The sequence below is a fragment of the Drosophila simulans genome, chromosome 2R (genome assembly GCF_016746395.2).
Source record: "Drosophila simulans strain w501 chromosome 2R, Prin_Dsim_3.1, whole genome shotgun sequence".
In the NCBI taxonomy this organism is placed as follows: Eukaryota; Metazoa; Arthropoda; class Insecta; order Diptera; family Drosophilidae; genus Drosophila; species Drosophila simulans.
In genome coordinates this window covers 59929-80220 of record NC_052521.2, presented here as the reverse complement: position 1 = coordinate 80220, position 20292 = coordinate 59929, and the positions used below count along the sequence as shown (strand labels likewise).

General features: G+C 43.5%; 1 protein-coding gene and 1 long non-coding RNA gene across 3 annotated transcripts in view; one reads left to right on the top strand and one right to left on the bottom strand.

The window, feature by feature from the left end:
• Positions 1 to 8781, top strand: part of LOC6739267 — a 49362-nt gene extending 40581 nt beyond the window's left edge. The window contains exons 6-8 of the mRNA XM_016172160.3: positions 7318 to 7937; positions 7997 to 8111; positions 8166 to 8781. Coding sequence (XP_016025993.2) covers positions 7318 to 7937; positions 7997 to 8111; positions 8166 to 8551 — 1121 coding nt within the window. The 3' untranslated portion in view covers positions 8552 to 8781. The remainder of the gene's footprint in view (positions 1 to 7317; positions 7938 to 7996; positions 8112 to 8165) is intronic.
• A 4224-nt stretch (positions 8782 to 13005) lies between these two features.
• Positions 13006 to 14630, bottom strand: LOC123327124. Of its 2 annotated transcripts, none has more exons than XR_006541598.1 (3): positions 14305 to 14630; positions 13703 to 14241; positions 13006 to 13638 (listed from the first exon to the last, which is right to left on the bottom strand). It is a non-coding gene; the product is annotated as an uncharacterized LOC123327124 (long non-coding RNA). The 2 variants fall into 2 exon arrangements; XR_006541597.1 differs by having other exon boundaries at positions 13720 to 14241; positions 14305 to 14628.
• Positions 14631 to 20292: the final 5662 nt, after the last annotated feature.

Here is a 20292-nt window from a genome sequence, read left to right as displayed (position 1 = left end):
TCCAATTCTTCAGGCCCCAAAAAATTGACTTGCTGATAGGCGCAAGTCTTTTCTTTGATCTGCTGTGTGTAGGCCAAATAAAATTGGCCGATAGACTTCCCATTCTCCAAGTAACTCGTTTTGGATGGATTGTCACTGGTGGTGGCTCCAACCCTAACAAGGGTTCATCATTGACCGTTAAATCAAATGCGCCTCAAATGCCTAATGATGGCATCCGTCTGAAGGAACTGGTGCTCAAATTTTGGGAGACAGAAACCATTGCTGAATCCGCCTCTAACCGCACAAAGGAAGAACTCGACTGCGAGACCCACTTCAAGTCTACATTTTCTAGGCTTCCATCTGGAGAATATTCAGTTCGACTTCCTGCAAAGCGCAGCCCGGAAGTGTTGGGAGATTCCAATCGACAAGCCTATCGCCGTTTTTTAGATCTGGAAAACAAACTTGGCATCATCGCCAGTTCAAAGAGAAGTATTCAGCCTTTATTCACGAGTACTTATCTTTAAATCATATGTACCTGGTACCATTTGACTCCCGAAACTATGCAAATTTTATTTGCCGTATTACTGCGTTTTAAAGGAAGACTCGCACTGGTACCCAATAGCGTGGTCGAAATCCATAGATTCAGTGATGCCATTGACGCGCATATGGAGGATGCATCTACATAGTCTCCATGTCTCAAAGTAGCCCGAGTAGCCCACCTTTTCCGCGCTAAATCTCGTGTGGCCCCATTGAAGACCCTCACGGTTCCCGAATTGGAATTATGCGCGGCAGTATTACTGGCTCAACTAATACGGAAAGTACTGCAGCTTGCCTTATTTTCATGCCCTGTTTATTGCTGGTCAGACTCTGCTGTTGTGCTGTCCTGGATTCGAGATGAGTCTTCTGAGCAATCCAGCGGACATACTTTCCAGAGGGGCACTTCCTAGTGAGCTGATCGAGTCCAGTCTTGGGTCTCATGGTTCTGAATATCTTCAAGAGGACAAATCGCACTGGCCAGAGTCTTGTCTCTCTCCAAAGGTTCTCCCTAAGCTAAGGAAGAAGGCCCTCATCACTATCAAGACCCCTGCCGACATCGACATCCCAACCAGTTATAAAATTGTCAACTCTTGGCAAAAATTGAAGCATGGTTTTGGATACAAATACAAGTTTTGTTATCGTATCAACAGTCGACAAGTAAAATCATCGAGCATCGCTCGCACCCATCATTGACAACTCTGGACTCACGAGAGTTGGTGGCAGACTGAATCACTCATCATTGGACTATGACGCACAGCATCCATTAATATTGCCACGTCAGCACCCAGTCACTCGTGCCATTATACTCGACTATCATCGTCGCAATCTGCATTCTAGACCTCTGGGAGGCGGCTGTCTAAACAGGAAAGCATCATTTTTACCAAGCTGTTGGCCCTGCCGTTTTGCCCGCTGATGACCTGCGTACGCTCATTTGCTACATTGCTGCAATAATTAATTCTAGACCTTTAGTTCCTCTTTCAGAACACCCTGACGACCTTGAAGTACTAACGCCAGCGCACTTCTTAGGCACGGCCCCCTCGCCTTGTTTGCTGATCAACAAAATTAAATCTCAACCGAATGGATCGCTGGCAGCGAATCACCTCCTACCAGCAAATTGGAGGCCTCCTACCAGCCGGTGGAGACGTGAATATCTAACGCTTCTTCAGCAACGTTCCAAATGGCGAGCTCAGAAGACAGACGTTCAAATCGATTATGTCGTTTTAGTAAAAGACGAAAACCTGCCACCCCTCAAATGGCCACTAGCTCGAGTAATCAATCTGATCCCTGGACCCGATAGCGTCGCAGGAGTTGCTGTTCTCAAAACTGCCACTGGAATCTTCAATAGAGCCGTCGCTAAACATTGCTTTCTACCCAAACAGGATGTACAACATCATCCGTGCCCGTGTCCTCCAACGGGGGGAGGATGTTTTGTTATGCAGCCCGCAGCAAGCAGGAGCTCATCATAAATTTGAGTCATTTTGTTTATCACTCTTATACATTCCTCTGTGCAGCTACAAATTTTGCATTGCCCTTTGTGATATGTTCCTCTTTCTCTCAATAAAGAGCGAGCACAGCTGTTTAAATCTTTATTTTGTGAAACTTGCTCATTTGCCTTCTGCATAGCAAAGTCAGTTACAAAGTGTTGATCACACCGGTACTGCTGTGATGCACTTTAAATCTTAATAGGTTCGGTCCGGCACTGCCGCCGTTCGTTTTGTACCCTACAGCCCTGTGTGGCAAAATATATAAAAAACTCTCAAATGTTAGTTGAAACATTAACTTTACCGTGTTTATAAATTGCCAAACCACTTCTCCAAGTCAACGAAAAAGCTCATTGCCTCAACAGACTTACTGGTTGGCGCTGGTCTCTTTTACGAACTTCTGTCCATCAGTCAAGTCAAGCTTCTGCTAGGATTGGGGATGGGTTGTTTTTGGATGTTGCAGTCGCTCGGATTACACAGACTCCATGGCCACTCACAACATTATCAGAGCTAGAGCTAACCAGTGCTAGAATTTTGCAGAAGAGCATCTCTTAAAAACTCTCCGCACACTAAAGGATCAAGATAGCCATCTAGCTCACGTGCCTAGCTTTCACCCTTTGTTCGTCGAGTATATGGTTAGCTAGAGAAGTCTTCGTTGGATTCAGTAACTCAACAACAATCAGCCTACCGAGGGATCATACAGCTGTAGGATCGACGAGGCGAGTAGTGAATGAGCTGTGTCTGCTGCCTATTAGAAATTCTGTTGAAAGCAACGCTTCTAACGGGGGTAGTATTCTTAATATTATTATTCGTTTATATGCTAACTTTGCAAATATGGGCTTAGATTTCTGCTGATCGCTCTGCAATTAAGTCGCTCATTACCATTCGCTTTTCGTTACCTATACATTCGCATCGATGCAAAATTTTGTTCACTAGATTCAACAAAAACAAAACGTTCGAAGTCGCCAAATATATCTCGTCTTTTAATAGCTCAAAAACCGATCATAAAAAAGTTTACTACCGGAACATTTGGTGACCCCGACGTGATTTGTGCATAAACCATACAATGTGCAAACAATAAAGAGCTGTTTAAAGACTGTGGCTGCAATATTCAATATTTTTCGCGAACATATCCAATTTGCGCCCATCTACCCGCTTAATTACGACTCTCTGTTTTGTAGGATTATAGGAAAACGGGGAATGCAATGAGGTATGAAAAATCCGATGGATAATGTTTACAGGATTTCTTTGCCCTGGGCAAATCTAGCGTCTACTTGAAAGCACATTGCTAAAGCGAAAGTTTTGTTGAAACAATTGTTGCATTTAGAAATGGTTTCTAAGTTTCTGCGATATTGTCGCAAAAACCAACAACATAGATGGACTAAAAGTAATACTTGACAAGAATTAAGCGAGTGTAATCGACAGACCTGGTGTTTTCTTAATAGCACAAAATAGAAACGTAAACAGCCCGTTTCTATTTTCGTTTCTTTATTTTTGGCTCGCTTAACACTTAAATCGTCGTGATCCTGAACGATGCGGGCTGCGGTGCCGGGTGATAGGCACTCGGGCTGGGAATTGCTGTCGTCCACGGGCTCACGGTAGCCAACGGTTGCTTCTTCCAGGTTATCGCCGGGCGAGATGACAACGCGTTAACCCCACGTCTGCTCTGACTGGTCGCGCTGGTACCATGTCTGCACGGTTCTAACGCACTCTCCAGGCGATCGCATGGTTTTCCTTTCGCGAACACCGAAACAGTTGACTGGGACTTTGCCACAGTCCCGCCACGCGGGTCCTTGTTAGAATTGGACACGCATGTTCATACGATAACTTACTCGCCGGGCTAACACCAGGGTCTTGTCCCGATTCGTGGTGTAGCAAGGCTAATCAATCAAGCCGTGCGATGTCTTATTGGACCTCAGCTACCTGTGTCTCAATTCGGAGACTTTCCTTGTCCCGATCGTATCGACGTAACGATCTTACTCCTTATTGACTCTCACAGATGCAGCTTCCTTCCTGCTTCGTTACCTTGCGTTGATGATTCGTAACTCCGTTAACATAGACTGTCCCGCTTTTAGCGCTCGATCTGTTTATATAGGCCTTCCCTAACCGGTTTTTCTCGACCGGTTTAGCTCGCTGCGTGCCAACGATGATCATTGGGGAAAGCTGGTTGGCTGTAAACGCAAAGTGTACTTTCCCTTGAGGGAAAGTTGTGTGTGGGTTTATTCAGCAAAGTGGATTGCGTGTCTTCTTTATTCAGTCAGAGCTTAGGTTAAGTGGGTATCTTCATTGTTCAGCTAGTGGTGAGGTCCAATGAGTATATTCTTCTCAGGCGTCTGTTGGTTGGACTGATGTCCAGTAGGTTGATTGCCAGGTTGTTTGGTTGCTTTTCCATGCTGCTTACGTACCTTGCGCTGAGCTGATGGGATGCCCAGTTCCATGTGGTTAGTGGCATTCTCGTGGTATGACCGTGAACAGACCGCTTCAGGATAACTCTTACCTCTGCGCGTTCCCACCGTTTAGGGAAATACCAAATCCGAAAACAACTCTTGAAGAAGTTGACTAACAGCAGTGCTCATTGTAGAGGTTGCGCGTCGATGCGATCCGGTCCTGGTGATTTGCTTTCTCCCCCGCCTTCGGACTGTCCGACTGCGCGGCCACATCCTGACCACGTAATTCGCGCCCGTACTCTCCCCAACTATCCTCGCGTTCGTATGGCTCCTCGCGTGTTTTGACGGACTGCCTCGTGCTGCACTTGCGCAGTCCGCGGGGATCACGTTTTTTTCCCCCTTTTGCGCACGGCTCAGTAGGGTATAAGGTCCAACTAGTACCCGTTAGTTCACGGTGCGTCCTCTTTATGGGTGTCCGAAGTTCGCACCGTTACCGTTCGACCTCCGTGCCCTTGGCTTTAGTCCAAGGGCCAGCGCGATACCGCTAGTTTACGGTCTCTGCTTTCCCAGGGTCCAAGGTCTATTAATTCCAGTTCGACCTGACCACTGTGGGGAATTTTTAGAATTCTCACTGCAAATTGAGACCATTCCTTTTGGATCATTGGTAACTCCGTTTATTCCATGCCGCTTCTGATGATGATAGCAGCTCCCCCTCTTTCTCTGCCGGATGGGTGGTTGGCTTGGATGAGGTCGTACCCGCTGATGCTTAACTGGGATCTGTGGCCGAAGTGGGTTTCCGAGGCGAGGTCGACATTGTTTGTCTTGACGTGATTCCCCACTTCGGCCCTACTCCGTTGCTGGTGTTGCAAATGACAATATGGAGTTTTACGTGCATGTCCAGCTATTTAGCTGAACATTTTCGTCATCAGCCTCGCCATCATGCCTTCAAGGCGGGCAACCATTTCCTCTATTTGGCTGGGTTTTTGGGGGGTTTTGTTATGAGCGTATGCGACTCCTTGTTTGCGATGAGTGCATTATTGTAGCTTAACCCGTTGGTAACAGTTGGGAATAGGATGGGAGAAGGTTTTTTGTTGATCACAACAGACCTGCCTTTGGGTGCAGCTTCTGCCTTAACCTTTTTTGTATACTAGGAATCCTCTATATGTCTGGGGGTCATCGGCGTGGCAGTGAAGGCAGTATACTTCCTCATCCTCCTTTTTTGAACACTCTTTTGAGTCGTGAAGGCAGTGAAGCAGTATCGCTGGGTATGGCCAAAACCTTGACATCTGAAGCATTGCGGCTGAGTGGTGGAATCCCTTAAGGGAATTGCGGTGATTTTTGTTCTCGGCCACTAGCTAATCACGTGGTGCTGAGTAAGACCTTCGCTAACTTGCACAAGAAATACTTCTATGAGAGCACTATGCAAGTTGTACTGATTACACGCACGGTTTATTGTGTACTGGCAGAGGTCTACAACCTTTAGGCTAGGCAAACACGTTTAATTTAACCGACTGAATTTTACTTAATTGTAATTACATTTTGGAAAATCGTTGATTTGTGATGTGTCAAATGCGTATACGTTGGTGACCTAAATTTCGAGCATACATGAACTGAACTACGTAAAGACGATTACTTCTGCCACAGTCGATTTTGTCGATTGAGGCATTTTAAAGCATTTCCTGGGTATAAAAAAGGAACGCGATGGTGGTGGTGGAACTAGGCTGTTACCACCGGACACAGATTTTCAAGTATAAAGCAATAAGGACAGTTGACAACTGGTCAAGAAAATGGTATATCAGTCATTGGTTGATTTACTGATGTATCTAGGGATGACAACCCGACATGATATAAATTCCGTAACAAACGGAGAGTCGACGCTCTAGTCCATAAGTCAGTGGACCAAACAAATATTGCGTTACTTTAAAGCCCCTTCAGAGCTACAGTTGCACTACCACAAGGAAGATATAATGGGACAAGAAAGAATTCATTGCCATCAGAGGCTGAACAAATCAATGGAATTGTGACGCCAATAGACTATCTCTCGTCTCACATGATACTCAGTTCTACTCGCCAAACGACATAATGCAAAATGTCTGGCTAAACAGAATAGGCCGGGAACAGAATCCAGGTCGACACCTGCATCCGCCAGAATGGCCTCGGACGACAGTAACGACTAATCTGCTGACGAGCTCTCTCGAAAGCAGCTTGAAGAATACCGTTCATTTTCTCTAGAATCTAGACATAATGGAAATTGATATGCCCTTATAGAGATCGTATGCTGAAGAAGAAGCACAAGTAGAACGCTGACAATTAAATTCAGGATCGACACGGCCTGCAAGAAGCCTGGATGGGTATCTGATAGTTAAGGAACTTGACTATAGCGTTCTCTGTTGGTAGCTATTTATATTTATATCCAAATAAAATATTTTAGAAACCTGTAATGTTTTTTTTTTTGTGATAAAGAGCTGGATGTTAGTTTTAGTTTTAAGACTTAAAAGCAGATAGCTTGCCGGAATAACAACTGTCGGGTCACACAGCCGCCAGCTGCGTCGCCAAAAACAATAAAATCTTATCGTTCGAAATCGCTACAAAAAATTGTCTTGTCATTGCTCGAAAATAACTAATAAAAAGCCTTTTAGCTCAACAACAGCTATAAATAGTTAAGAGTAGAGACTCGTGCTCCGTCTGTGATAAGGTATTTTCAAAAGTTTCGCATGCTTTCAAACAGTATATTTTTCGTGTGAAAGTTTTTAAGCCACTTTCATCAATTCAAAACAACTCTCCCTCACCATGTGATTCGATCATTTATAATTAGAACATAGTTTTAGGTATATATAACTTTCTAGCTTTGTATTTCACGCTTGTTGACATATGTAGCCAAAAATTGTGTATTGATCTGTTGTTATAAAGAACCTTCTTTATTATTTTCGTAGCTGCCGCAAGTGATTGGGGCAAAGTTTATCCAAATATGTCAGGAGATGGTGCCCTTGGTATGCTTATTAATCGTAAAGCAGATATATGCATTGGAGCTATGTACTCGTGGTACGAAGATTACACATACTTAGACCTTTCCATGTATCTTGTACGTTCTGGAATAACGTGTCTTGTACCAGCGCCATTGCGACTGACTAGTTGGTACCTTCCCTTAGAGCCTTTCAAAGAAACTTTATGGGCTGCAATTCTGTTATGTCTATGTGCGGAAGCTACAGGGTTGGTTTTAGCATTTAAAAGTGAGCAGGCGCTGTATGTACTGCCTAGCTACCGTGAGGGCTGGTGGACTTGTATAAGCTTTGGAGTATGTACCACCTTTAAGCTTTTCATATCGCAATCAGGAAACAGCAAGGCATATTCACTGACAGTTCGTGTACTACTATTTGCCTGCTTCCTTAATGATTTAATAATAACCAGCATATATGGTGGCGGCCTTGCAAGTATATTGACAATTCCAAGTCTGGACGAGGCAGCCGACACAGTCCCCCGCTTGCGTTTTCACCGATTACAGTGGGCGGCCAACTCTGAGGCATGGGTCTCGGCCATACGCGCTTCTGATGAGGTAAGTGTTTTAATGAAGAACAATATCACCTTAGTAACATACGATTCTTTCTATGAAAGGCATTGGTGAAAGATATATTGTACAATTTCCACATATATAGCGACGATGAGTTGCTACGCTTAGCACAGGACCAGCATGTGCGCATTGGATTTACTGTGGAGCGTCTGCCATTCGGTAACAACAACAATTAATTAAAGGAACCAATATTATATTTTTGTTGTTCTGTAGGTCACTTTGCTATCGGAAACTATTTGGGGCCTCAAGCGATTGACCAGTTAGTTATAATGAAGGACGATATTTATTTTCAATATACGGTGGCTTTTGTTCCCAGACTTTGGCCCCTCCTCGATAAATTAAATACTCTAATATATAGCTGGCATTCGTCTGGTTTCGATAAATACTGGGAATATCGAGTTGTTGCCGATAACTTAAATCTGAAGATACAACAACAAGTTCAAGAAACAATGACAGGAAGTAAAGATATTGGTCCGGTCCCGCTCGGAATGTCAAACTTTGCAGGATTTATAATTGTCTGGATATTAGGATCAGCTATAGCTACATTAACTTTTTTGTTAGAGCTATCACTAACTTATATTTTAAAGGAGATGATTTAAATTTTTGAGCTAATAGTTTTTAATTCTAATTCACCCATATTTCTAAAACAATTCGATCACTCCTAGTATTATTTGTATATTATTTATATTAAATGGAGTCCGCACATATTTGGTCTGACACATTTGTTAAGTGCGCGGTTTAAAAAATGAAATAGGTATCCTGGTAATAAGTATGCGCCAGCACGACAAGTAACTTCAGAGAACTTAATAAATTAGAGGATTTTATGATATGGTTACCTGCCTCTTTACACTCCCTACGTAGACAATGGAATGGAAAAGTAGTATTATCCCTTATCCAATTCCCAAAAGATTCTTAACACGTAGAACGAATACAACATAAGTGCTCTATTTCAACAGCTTCTCATTCAGTTCAGTTTTAAATATTTAAATCCAACAAAATATTCACTATTAATAAATATCATATTAAATGTAATACTTAAAATGAAATATTTACCCTAAAAGCCCCAAATTACATTATCTTCTAATACATTTTATTAACTGACAAGTGGGCAACCATTAAAGAAACGGTTTAATATAAAATGTTTTCATTGCTTACCCACGACCTTTTTTCTTTCCATATGATGTGTCCATGTTATGTGTTCCTCAAGGTACTAAGACATAAGTCGGTGAGGTTTCGGCTGTTGTTATGCATACTATTATCGAAATTCAAGCGTCGGGGTCACCATTTAAGCATCCTTGTTTTGTACCATCTAATATTTTTTATTTTATTTTCCAAAATGTCGTACGATTCTTTTACGTGTAGCAAACTGAAATGTGCTTTTTGATTGTGCTCCTAACTTGAATTGTCTTGAAAGTCACGAGAACTTCTTTAAAGTTTGTAGTGGCGACTTAAGCTGTTATGTAAGAACAATCTGAAAGCTCCTGATGGACAAACTTCAGGAAGCTTGAGCTTAGCTTTGGGATGCATCAGCGCCACCACACAAATCCCAATGTTCGACTGCAGAGAAATTACGAACAGAACTCAACATAATAATAAAGGAATTTATACACTGGGAAAAATCATGGAAGCTAAATAGACAAAAGTAAATATTGTGAGGAGTCTTAAAACTCCCTACAAATCTCGTGTAGGGGAGTGGCCTAGCAACAGCCGCGATGCAAGGCGGCCAGGGCAAAGCGGAGAGACCGTGAATTAACGGTACCCCGTTAGGTCTTGGACTCGAGCGGGCCAAGGGCGCAGGGGTCGAACGGTAACGGTGCGGATGTCGGACAGGCACAAAGAAGACGCACCATGAACTAACAGTACCGCTCTGGACCTTGGACTCGAGTTGACCAAGGGCACAGAGGTCGACCGGTAACGGTGCGTGCACAAAGAGGACGCACCGTGAACTAACGGTACAACTGTTGGACCTTGTACCCGAGCGGGCCGTGAGCAAAAGGGGAAATAACGGGATCCCCGCGGCCTATAAAGGGACGGCGGAAGTGCAGCTCGTGGCAGTCAGTCTCAACACGCGAGGAGTACGTACGCGAGGATAGTCGAGAAAGTACCGGCGCGAGTCGCGCGGTCACCGCGCAGTCGGAACGGGGTCTGAAGGCGGAGGAGTAGGAGACAGTTAATGAGACAGAGAGATCGCGTGCGGAAGGAGGCCGAGCGTCGGAGTGTTAATAGAAGGATCTCGGAAATGTGAACGCTCGGTCAAACGAGAAGAAAAGGAGCAGTGCAAGCATCGGGCGGCATGAAACCCGAAGGACTCAGAAGGACGAATCACCACAAGCAAGTGGAGATCCTGGGAGTGTAGGAGAAGGACCTGACGTGTCGTAAGGATCATTGGAGTCAGTGGCCAGCAAAGGTGGTCCCAGGAAGAGCGTTCCCTCGCCCAAGGACGATACACCCTGCACCATAATATCCTAAATCCGTTCCGGCCGGCAAAAGGACCTTCAGAAGGAAAGGCAAGAACCCGACGTGTCCATAAGGGTCAGTGGAGTCAGTGGTCGATATAGGTGGTCCCAGGACGAGCGTTGCCTCGCCCCAGGACGATACACCCTACCCCATAACATCCTAAACCCAGAACGACCGGCGGGTGGTCTTCCAGAGACGACTGCGACGTAGCGGGTTCGAGAAGGACAGTGGAGTCAGTGGTCGGTACAGGTGGTTCCAGGACGAGCGTTGCCTCGCCCCAGGACGATACACCGTGCCCCATAATATCCTAGTCCCGGCCGGGCCGACTTGTCGTTCACGTCAAGGAGCCAGCAGTACCACGGAGGCGCCTTGCCTTCTCTTGTTGCAAGAGAAGCGCCGCAGGAGTAGTTAGATCTCCAAAGATATAATATAAGAAACAGCAAAATTAACGGCTATATTCAGAACCTATTGCCTTTCCTTGGTCGGGCAATCACACAAATCATAAATTTGGTGGGACGAACGCACAAACTCTCTGAGCTAACCGCTGCAACCAGTAGCGAGCGAAATAAAAAAAATCAGTTCGTTACAATATATAAAAAAAATGTAGAATCTAATACCGAGAATGACAAAAAATAGTTATATCTTTCACCGCATATAAATAGTGTCGCAGTTTGGCCAACGCCCAAACGATGGCTAATAATTCCCTTTAATTTGTGGCGGAGTTCATTTCCCTATCTTTTAATGTTCTCGAGATCATTGTAAAAGGACGGTTCTCTTGTGAAAGCACTACTCCAATAACGTAGGCTGAAGCATCCGTCGTTAGATGTAATGGCTTCTTGTAATCCGGGTATCTGAGCATATCATCTTCGGATGCCAAAATTTTGCGCAGTTTTTCGAAAAAAAATTTGTTGTGTCGCGACCTATGTCTGTTTACACTTTTACCATTTTCGCCCTTTAAGATGTCCAAAGTAGGCCTTGCTATGGCTGCAAAGTCCTTAATAAAGCATTTGTAATAGCTCGTGAGACCTAGGAATGATCTAACCTCAAATAATGGCCCTGACCATTTCTGGGTCGATAGTGGTGCCATCTCTGGTGACTATAAAGTCAAAAAAGTTTACACTTTTCTTTTAAAAAACTAGATTTTTTACTGAGACTTTCATATTTGCATGGCTTATGGTTTTTAAAACCCAATCCACGTGCTTGATATGAGCATACTCATTTTCTGAGAAGACAAAGCAAGTCTTGCCGATTTATTTTCTGAGAATGTCATCAATAACTCTCTGGAAGATGCTGGCAGCATTTCTCAAGCCAAAGGGAAGCCTCTTGAAATCGTACTTCCCTCCGCTTACGGAGAAGGAAGTTTTTTCGCGGTCATTTTCCGCTAAGACGATCTGGTGATATCCGGACTTGAGGTTCAGTGTCGTAAAGAATTTTTTCCTTGCCCAAGTTGCCCAGAATCATGGAGATATCGAAAATCGGGTATTATCAACCACCCTTATTGGGTAGTTATAAGGAGACACCGAATTCTGAATGATACCATTTTTAGGCAGGTCTTGGATCTCGTTGTTGACGAAATCTGCTGCCCCCATAGGGTATGGATATAATTGGGCGTAAATGGGATCTTCGCTAGTCGTTCTAATCGTGGCCACTACCTATGTGTTATATGGCAGGGCCTGGTTGGGATCTGCGAAGGCGTTTTTTTGTCTTTTGATCATCCCCAGAAATGCCTTCTTCACCAAAGGTGGTGCATCTGCGCACTCCACGTTAGTGAAGTTCATTATGGAATGAAATGTTCTCAACCTCGTTACCCCATTTGTGTCTGTGTTAACAGATCGGCCCGATTATCCCGTCGAATATTGTCAAATTTGGTAGAATGAAAAAAGTCGCTTTCAAATTAAAAATCGACACGAAGCTTTTTTTTGTAACAGTGAATTGAGTGAATTTCGAAAGGAGAGTCCACCGGGTACCCATTTGCTTTTTGCGATGTCGAATGAAATTTTTTGACGCGCTGGTGTCTAAAAGGAAAGTCATTGGTACCCCTGCTACATTTTGTCTGATGACGTGTAACAGGGCCTTTCCGCTTAAAAATTGACATACTCGGCAATGGCATCGTCGTCTATTTTCGATTCCACTTTGGAGGCGGCGGCGGCATATGCTTCTGCATAATGAGGTAAATTTTTTGTTGTTTCCTCACGGCGCCTGTGCGATCAGAGGTGGCTGGTCTTCTGTTCTGGTAGGCATTTGCCTGGGTCGGCTGCAGCAATTTTGAAATTGAGGGATCGAAGTCCATAGGCTCTGTTGTTTTTGTAATTTTTGACATTTTGCGGGTCGGCGTGAACCTGTGCCTTATGCTGCATATGGAAATACGGGTTGGTTTAGTATTATTACTTTCGGATCAGCTTCGCCGCCACCAGCAAGCTTAGTTTTTTTTTTTTTAATACTTCGGAAAACTAAAAGCACCATCTGATCTTTTTTTATAATTTTTGTAAAATACTCATTAAAGTTTTTGAAATATTTTTAAAAATAATAAATAAAGAATGTTTATAAAAAGATTTATTTATTTATTTATTAATCTTCTTCTAGCAGAAGTACGCACACATATACACATTCTCGTCTATTGCTTTTACTCACACAAGCAAGCAAATTCTATTTTTATATTTCTTATGCTCTCAGCGAAAGCGAGCGGACAGAGAGCAATTTTGGCCGTCACCAAAGAAGCTTAATCTAGATCGCAGCGGTACATTAGGAGAGCCCGACTATACGCGTTTGCACGACAACCTGGGCTTTCCGATTTCATCCAGACTCCCCTCGGGGAAATGGAATCCAATTATGGTAACTCTTCGTCGGGAGATACAAAGACGACGGAACCGCCGGACACCGCGCAGTTGGATGGTACCGCGCAGTGCGGTGGGCTAGGACTCACGCCACCCACTCGGAATAGAGACCGCGCAGAAGCCGGTTCATCAGCTCACCCAGAGCCACGCAGACGAGAAGCAGCCGCCGGGCAGCAAAACGAGTCCGATTCCAGGATCTGAAACCGCCGACACTCACACACAGCCCCTCGGGACGGCGGGCGCAGAGTGCGACTCGGAGGAAGAGCCACGACACAGCGGCCCTCCCAAGAGTTACCCAGAACCGTGGAGCCGGAGTATATCATATCACCGTCCCATCATCTTGTGTTGTGTTCTCCAGATTGACGAGCTATTCCGCGATAGAAGGATCGAGCCGTCTAAAAAGATCGGTGACGTTAGGATGTGCATTGACTACAGGCAGCTAAACGAAAACTAAGTCACCGATGCGTATCCATTACCCTGGATCCATCACATCCTGGAGCTACTACGACACGCCCGTTTCATCTCGACGTTGGATACGCTGCGTTCACCGTCCCCAGTCGGTGTTTCTTCAACTGGAAGTTGATGCCTTTTAGCGTGCACTCAGCCCCAGCGACCTGCCAGAGATCCCTGGACATCGTCATTGGCCCAGACATGGAGTCGCATGCCTTGGCCTATCTCGATGACATCATCGTGATCGGATCTACTCTACAGGAGCGCGTACGGAATACCGCGAGGTGTTCCGACGGCTTAGGGAAGCCAACAGGGACAAGTGCCAGTTCCTCCAACGGAGCATTCGATATCTTGGACCCGTAATCAGTGAGGCCGGGATTTTTACGGACCCCGACAAGGTCTCCGTCTTACGGGAACTGATACCGCCAACCAATTTCGTGCCAAGCTTCGGCGACGTGGTCGTGGACGACAAAACAAGAGAAAGAATTCAAAGCCTTGAAGAATTTACTCACTGAAGCACCGATTCTCGTACCGATCTCTCGTCCTGACTTCGAGGAAGCATTTGTAGTACAGACAGGCGCCAGCGATTATGGTATTGGGGCCGTACTCACCCAAACTATAGAGATACGGAAGCGAGTTATCGCGTACCCCAGCCGACGGCTGAATACCGCCGAATGGAATCCGAATACTCGTCTATGTCCGTAGATGATTTTATTTACAGAATTGAGGCTCTCACAAGACAGACGTTAGACGGAAATTTAAAAATACTTTATCGCCATGCGAACAATTAATTTCAGGGTAGTGCTACCGAACGGTTCTGTCGTTTTCACAAAAGCGTACTTGTTGTTACTTGGCCACGAACTGACTTAGAAATCCGAATGGCTTTTTCACTATGAAGACAAAAGGAGAATTTTGATAAGTTCTACGTCAAAATTCTTTTGATAGCTGATAAACTTCCGCAACCCTTGCCGGAAGCAGAACCTTTGGAAGTGTTTCGATCTAACATGTTGCCAGACTCCATATGGTTTGCGCTATGGAACGCTTCTTCCAGTCCATGGAAAAAAATAAGCAACAAGCAAGTCAACGTCAAATAACTCCCCAACTGTTTCCAGCATTACTGCGAAGTATGCGAATCAAGTAACTTTATCAGCCTTACAACAATCGAAACTCACTAATGTGATTAAATTTGTCACTTGGAGTAATAGAACACTTGAATAGTCCGTGGTACCTCTTAGCCGTTAGCTAAATTTGTATCCAGCATTGATTTAAAGGATGCCTATTGGAAGATTCGCCTAGAAGCATGTGATAGGGACTAAACGGCTTTTACCGTAGTATCTAAGTATTCGAGAGTTTCCGACACCCAGATCAGTGGAGAAAGCTCGGAGATTTCAATTTGCAAATGCAAAATCCGAACCATATAGTAAATTGAGACCGACCATGGTAAAAACACCAGAAACAAACAATATTTTTTCAAAAGATCTATATAGACTCTTTAGATTCTAATCCGATAAGTAAGTCTGGCAATATAGACGTTTTTGTGATACTTGACCATTTCTCAAAATTTCCTTTTCTGAAAAAGGTAAAGAAATTCACGGCCCATGCTATAATACCATTCATGGAATAAGACCTCTTTCACTGTTTTGGAGTACCCGAAACGGTCGTCTCCGACAATCAAGTTCAAGTCCGAGTTCAAGTCGCACCAGTTTAATGCTGTATTGCAGAAATATCAAATTCATCATATCTACACGGCCATTTATGCTCCTCAAGCAAACGCGGTGGAGAGAGTAAACAGGTCCGTATCACGGCCATAATGTCATCTCCTGTGCATTGCTTTCTAGCGTGCATTCTGCTGTAAATAGCAGTCAGTAACGACGGCACTTGGACAAAATGTGATTACTTCTGGACTTCTACATACGAGCTGTTTAGAATCCTAGGAATGCTGGAAAACCGCTCTATATCCTTAAATCACCAGTATCTATACAGGAACAACATCATCGAAATTCAAACATGTACAATCTTCGCATACGGGTAGTTGCATTTCGAGAGAGAGGAACAAATCATCAACAAAGTAACTTTACCAAAGGTAAACTTGCGAAACTTGCTACCATTTACAAAAAGGCAGGAATTAGTAAGCGGCTCGGAAGCAATTATTACGATTTAGAGGATATGCGAGGAAAGTTTCTTGCCAAATACAATGTTAAGGATATAAAGCAATGGTTTCTAATTGATCTAAAATATAAGCGAGGATCACCCATATGTGTTTTCAACCGTTTGTGTGATTATAGTGGGGGGAGTGTAACAAGTCGCTTGGATAGAAATAGTCATGACGGCATAAAAGTCATGCTATCCTTGACAGTCCATAAAAAAACAGTCTGCAGGCGATGGTTTGTTCCGATATATACCAATTTTAGCAAAGGGCTGCTAGACAGTGTTACATATCGTTTAGCAGTGCCATCTGAGCAGATATCGGTCATACCTTCGATAAGGCTCTGTTAATCGTTATCAGTTGATTGTCAAAAGAAACACGCGGCTTGCCCGGAAATCGAGTATAGACCATATTAACGTAAAAAGGTTAAATCATTGGGTCGTTTTAATTTCACTTTGAACTACCGAGCAAGTCAGTTATCAACGAAGAGAAGTATCAAAACGTTTTCCTCCATGTGCGCATCAGTTATAGAAACTTATGAGCTACGCATAAGTTGCTGAGCTTTATATTATAAAAGCGCAAAAGCTGATCTACATAAATCTGCCGTATCTGTCCACAATCCGAAATTGATCCCAAAACAGTGAACTTATAGTTCCGCCTTATCGTATTCTGCTCTTAGAATTGGCACCTTGGTATCAATTCGCGAGCACCAAGTGCACCCGGCATCGAGAGACTCCCTCTCCAGACACCATGTTGAGCTGCACTATTAAACCACAAGGGAGAGTTAAATAGACCCAATTGCAGCACATTTCTAGTTACGGCCATTTCAGGAGAAGAACACCTTACTAAACTAACTTATAAGCGGTAAGGTAGTGTCCAAGGGAGTGCGTTATGTGCGTTGCTTGACCTAAATAGAGCTTGGCTTGATAATGTGAAACGTGGATTCTCATATTGTCTGACACCATCCGTGGGTGCACCGTAATTTGCCAGCTGGCCATTAACCTGATGGCACGAAGGTATCCCAACCAAGCATAATGAAATGCGGCCACTGCAGGGGCCTACAGCCGAGTCAATCTGGCCATGTCCTTCTGTCACTCTTCTGAAAGTTTCTTGACCCATGTTGCCACGCCCACATTTTGAAACCATTTTTCCATATTTTTTCGTAATTTTACTAGTATTGTAAATTTCTATCGATTTGCCTAAAAACTTTTTGCTACGCCCACTCTAACGCCCTCAAACCGTCCAAAACTGTCACGCGCACATTTTCTAAAAATTGTTGTATTTTTTCACTATTTACTAAGTCGTGTCAATTTCTAACGATTTGCCAAAAAAAACTTTTTGCCACGCCCACGCTCTATTTCACATTAGCTGAGTAACTGGTATATAATATTCGGTGTACTCGACTATACCAGTCTCCTTTTTTACTTATTTATTTTACGTCTTTGTTTCTAGTTAAATTACATAGCGAAAAAAAGAAAACTTGTAAAGCGTTAGCTTATCGAAGCGGGATCTGATCGGAGTCACATAACGGTTTCAAAAAAGAGGAATGCGTGCGAACTAATACATTTGCAAAAGTATTGGCTGGCGACTAACGATTGGCGAAATTTGTGTTCCGATAAGAAAAGGATCAGCTTCGCCTTCACTTTCTGGGTTCCTCGCTTCCTACTCGCTTGCCCTTGATTGTGGCGCTGGGACGCCCTAGGCTTTTAAATTGGATCCAACGGAAATCCACTTGGTGCTAATGGATATGAGGCTGCAGTATTTCGAACGAAGAAGGTGTACACATCCAGAGATCTTCTTAAGTGCTGGAGCCGATCTTCTAACGCCAGGTTCAGGCCAAACCCTCTAACGCACGTTGTTGGCAAACTGTCTTTTGCTGCCAGACGCTTAGAATAACTGCCTTTCTTACACTTTCCACTTTAAAAAAAAAAATTTTCGTTTACTAGCACCACCAAGCGACCGGTCGAGAATCAGAATCGAAAAGAGGATGTCTGCAATTTTCGATTCACCATATGTTTTATAGCGTTAACGCCAGTGCTAGTGTCCGTTATAACACCCCCGCCATGATCAAACTTGGGGCAATCCCAACAAAGCTAATACCACTAAAATCATTGGCGCCAATCCTTTGCATGATAGCTTCCGATAAGTTTACCTTGAAGGTCCCCGATGTAGTAGTATGAATTTCCCAGCTTCTGCCGTATCTGTGCTTTTACGAACGAACGTCCTAACTTCGCGCTGTACCCTGTTTGAAAGCAGTTTTGCTCATATCTTTCACCACCTACACCGATTTCAGCCAGGCATATGCTCCACCGATGTGCCCATGTGTTGGCCAAACACCGTGGCATGGCAATGTCGACCTTAACGCACACCACATGCTGCTTAGATTCGCATCCCAGTCCTTTTGACTAGTATCTACATACGAGCGAATTTCTGTAATAATTAATCGGCTCACTCGCTCTGACGCGTTTCCTTGCAGTGAAAGGATAGCCGTTAACTTGTGAATAATAAGATGCTCCCTCAGCAGCTTCTGAAACATCTCTTCTCTAAACTGGGATCCATTATCTGAGTTCCGTCTCAGGAACTCCGCATATATGAAATAACTTTTCCTTTAGATACTTTACTCCATTTTCTTAATAGCCTTTACAAAAACAAATACGCTGAAAGAATCTTTGCGATTCTGGCGCTACTCCTAAAGGAGGTCTTAAAGGGCAGTTTGGTTCCTTGGTGGACTTAAAAATGTCGCAAATGCCTATATATTGGCGTTAACACTTTGTATTAGGCTTAAATATTCAGGACTTCAAAAATGTTCGGAAGCGACATCTACTACCAATCCATGAGACGCCTAAATACTTGCTATTTCGTCTTTGTTGACTCTGGAAAGTGCATCTGGGACAACGTTAAGCCATCCTCGACGGTGTTCTTTTTCAAGTCTGAACGCTTGCAACTTAAGAGCCCACACGTCTGGTCTTGACTTGTGTTCTCCATTACACCGTGCATCTGGGACAACGTTAAGCCATCCTCGACGGTGTTCTTTTTCAAGTCTGAACGCTTGCAACTTAAGAGCCCACACGTCTGGTCTTGACTTGTGTTCTCCATTACACGTTGACCCTCGTCTTCGGTTTGCAAACTCGCAAGCCTTACTTGTTGCCTTTTCTGAGTAATAATCCATTCTGGTCTCTTAAAACAGCCTTAGGACAAGCAGTATTGCATGTCGGACAACTTTTCTTGCTCGCTAAATGAGGTCGAATGCACTTCCTATGAAAACGTTGTCCGCACTTTGCCTTGAATATATCTTAATTAGAAATATGAGTTCTACATTGGGCACACCAGTCCCCTCTTCGTTATCCGAGTGGTTTAGTTCCATTATAATAGGGCCTATAATCGGTTCTAAGTTGTTTCAACCCAATGATGTGATCCGAAACAGGATTTTCTACGTTCCGATTAGATCTCTATTCTACGCCACTTTCTCTGAATTCACTTCGTTGTATCCGCAAATAAAAATAAATCAAAAAATATAAAATAACACTATATCAAGCAACTCAAACAATTTCCTCGCTGGCGTAAATACACGAATAATATATATTCTAAACATTTAACTCGATGCTTAACCAATAATTCTTCGACCAATTGCTTTATTATTATTTGAGAGAGAGTTAGAAAGAAGAAAAATGAAAGTTGAAGACGCAACACTCAGCGTAGCTTTGATACTATGGCAAGTGCGGCCAACCATGTGGTCTGACTAGGGACACACTATGATTGCAATCAGCAACATCTCGCTCTGTTCTCCTGCAGTCGCTTCATGTTGGTCTAGATAACGTCCATGAAAGGAATAAGCTATCATTTTGTCAATTGCGTTCACTTATTATTATTATTAAGTGGGTTTCTATGTGTACTGCGACCCATTCTGATCTATTGTTGTTGAAAATACAAAAGTCACACTTATACAAAGTTGCGTGTATGTGGCGAGTGAGGAAATGAAGAGGATCATGTAAGAGAGAACGCGCTCTATTATTGTTCTCTTTGTACTCTGTCATGTTGCCTCTCACATGCATGTTAGAGGGTAATCGACCCCATTCGCTTGCAGACAACGAGACAGTGCAGTTCTATCGGTTGCTTAAATAAAATTATTATTGAACAGTTAGAACAATGAAAGTGTTTCACTATTTGGTTGATGGGCTGGCTTATAATATACATACTTAAACGTATTATATTATATTAAATTCAACAGGTTATGGGCCCAGTCACATTTTCGGCCAAGTGGTGAAATATTTTAATTGTGCAAATAAGAATAATTAAAATAAATAAAAGTGAATTTTCTTATTTAAATATATGTATTTATTGAATACAAATACATATCGGCTATCCGAAATACATACATATGTATGTGTCGGAGCACAATTATTATTTTCCATTTCACGCAGCGAGTTTCGAAGGCACCGAAGGTCTACACACA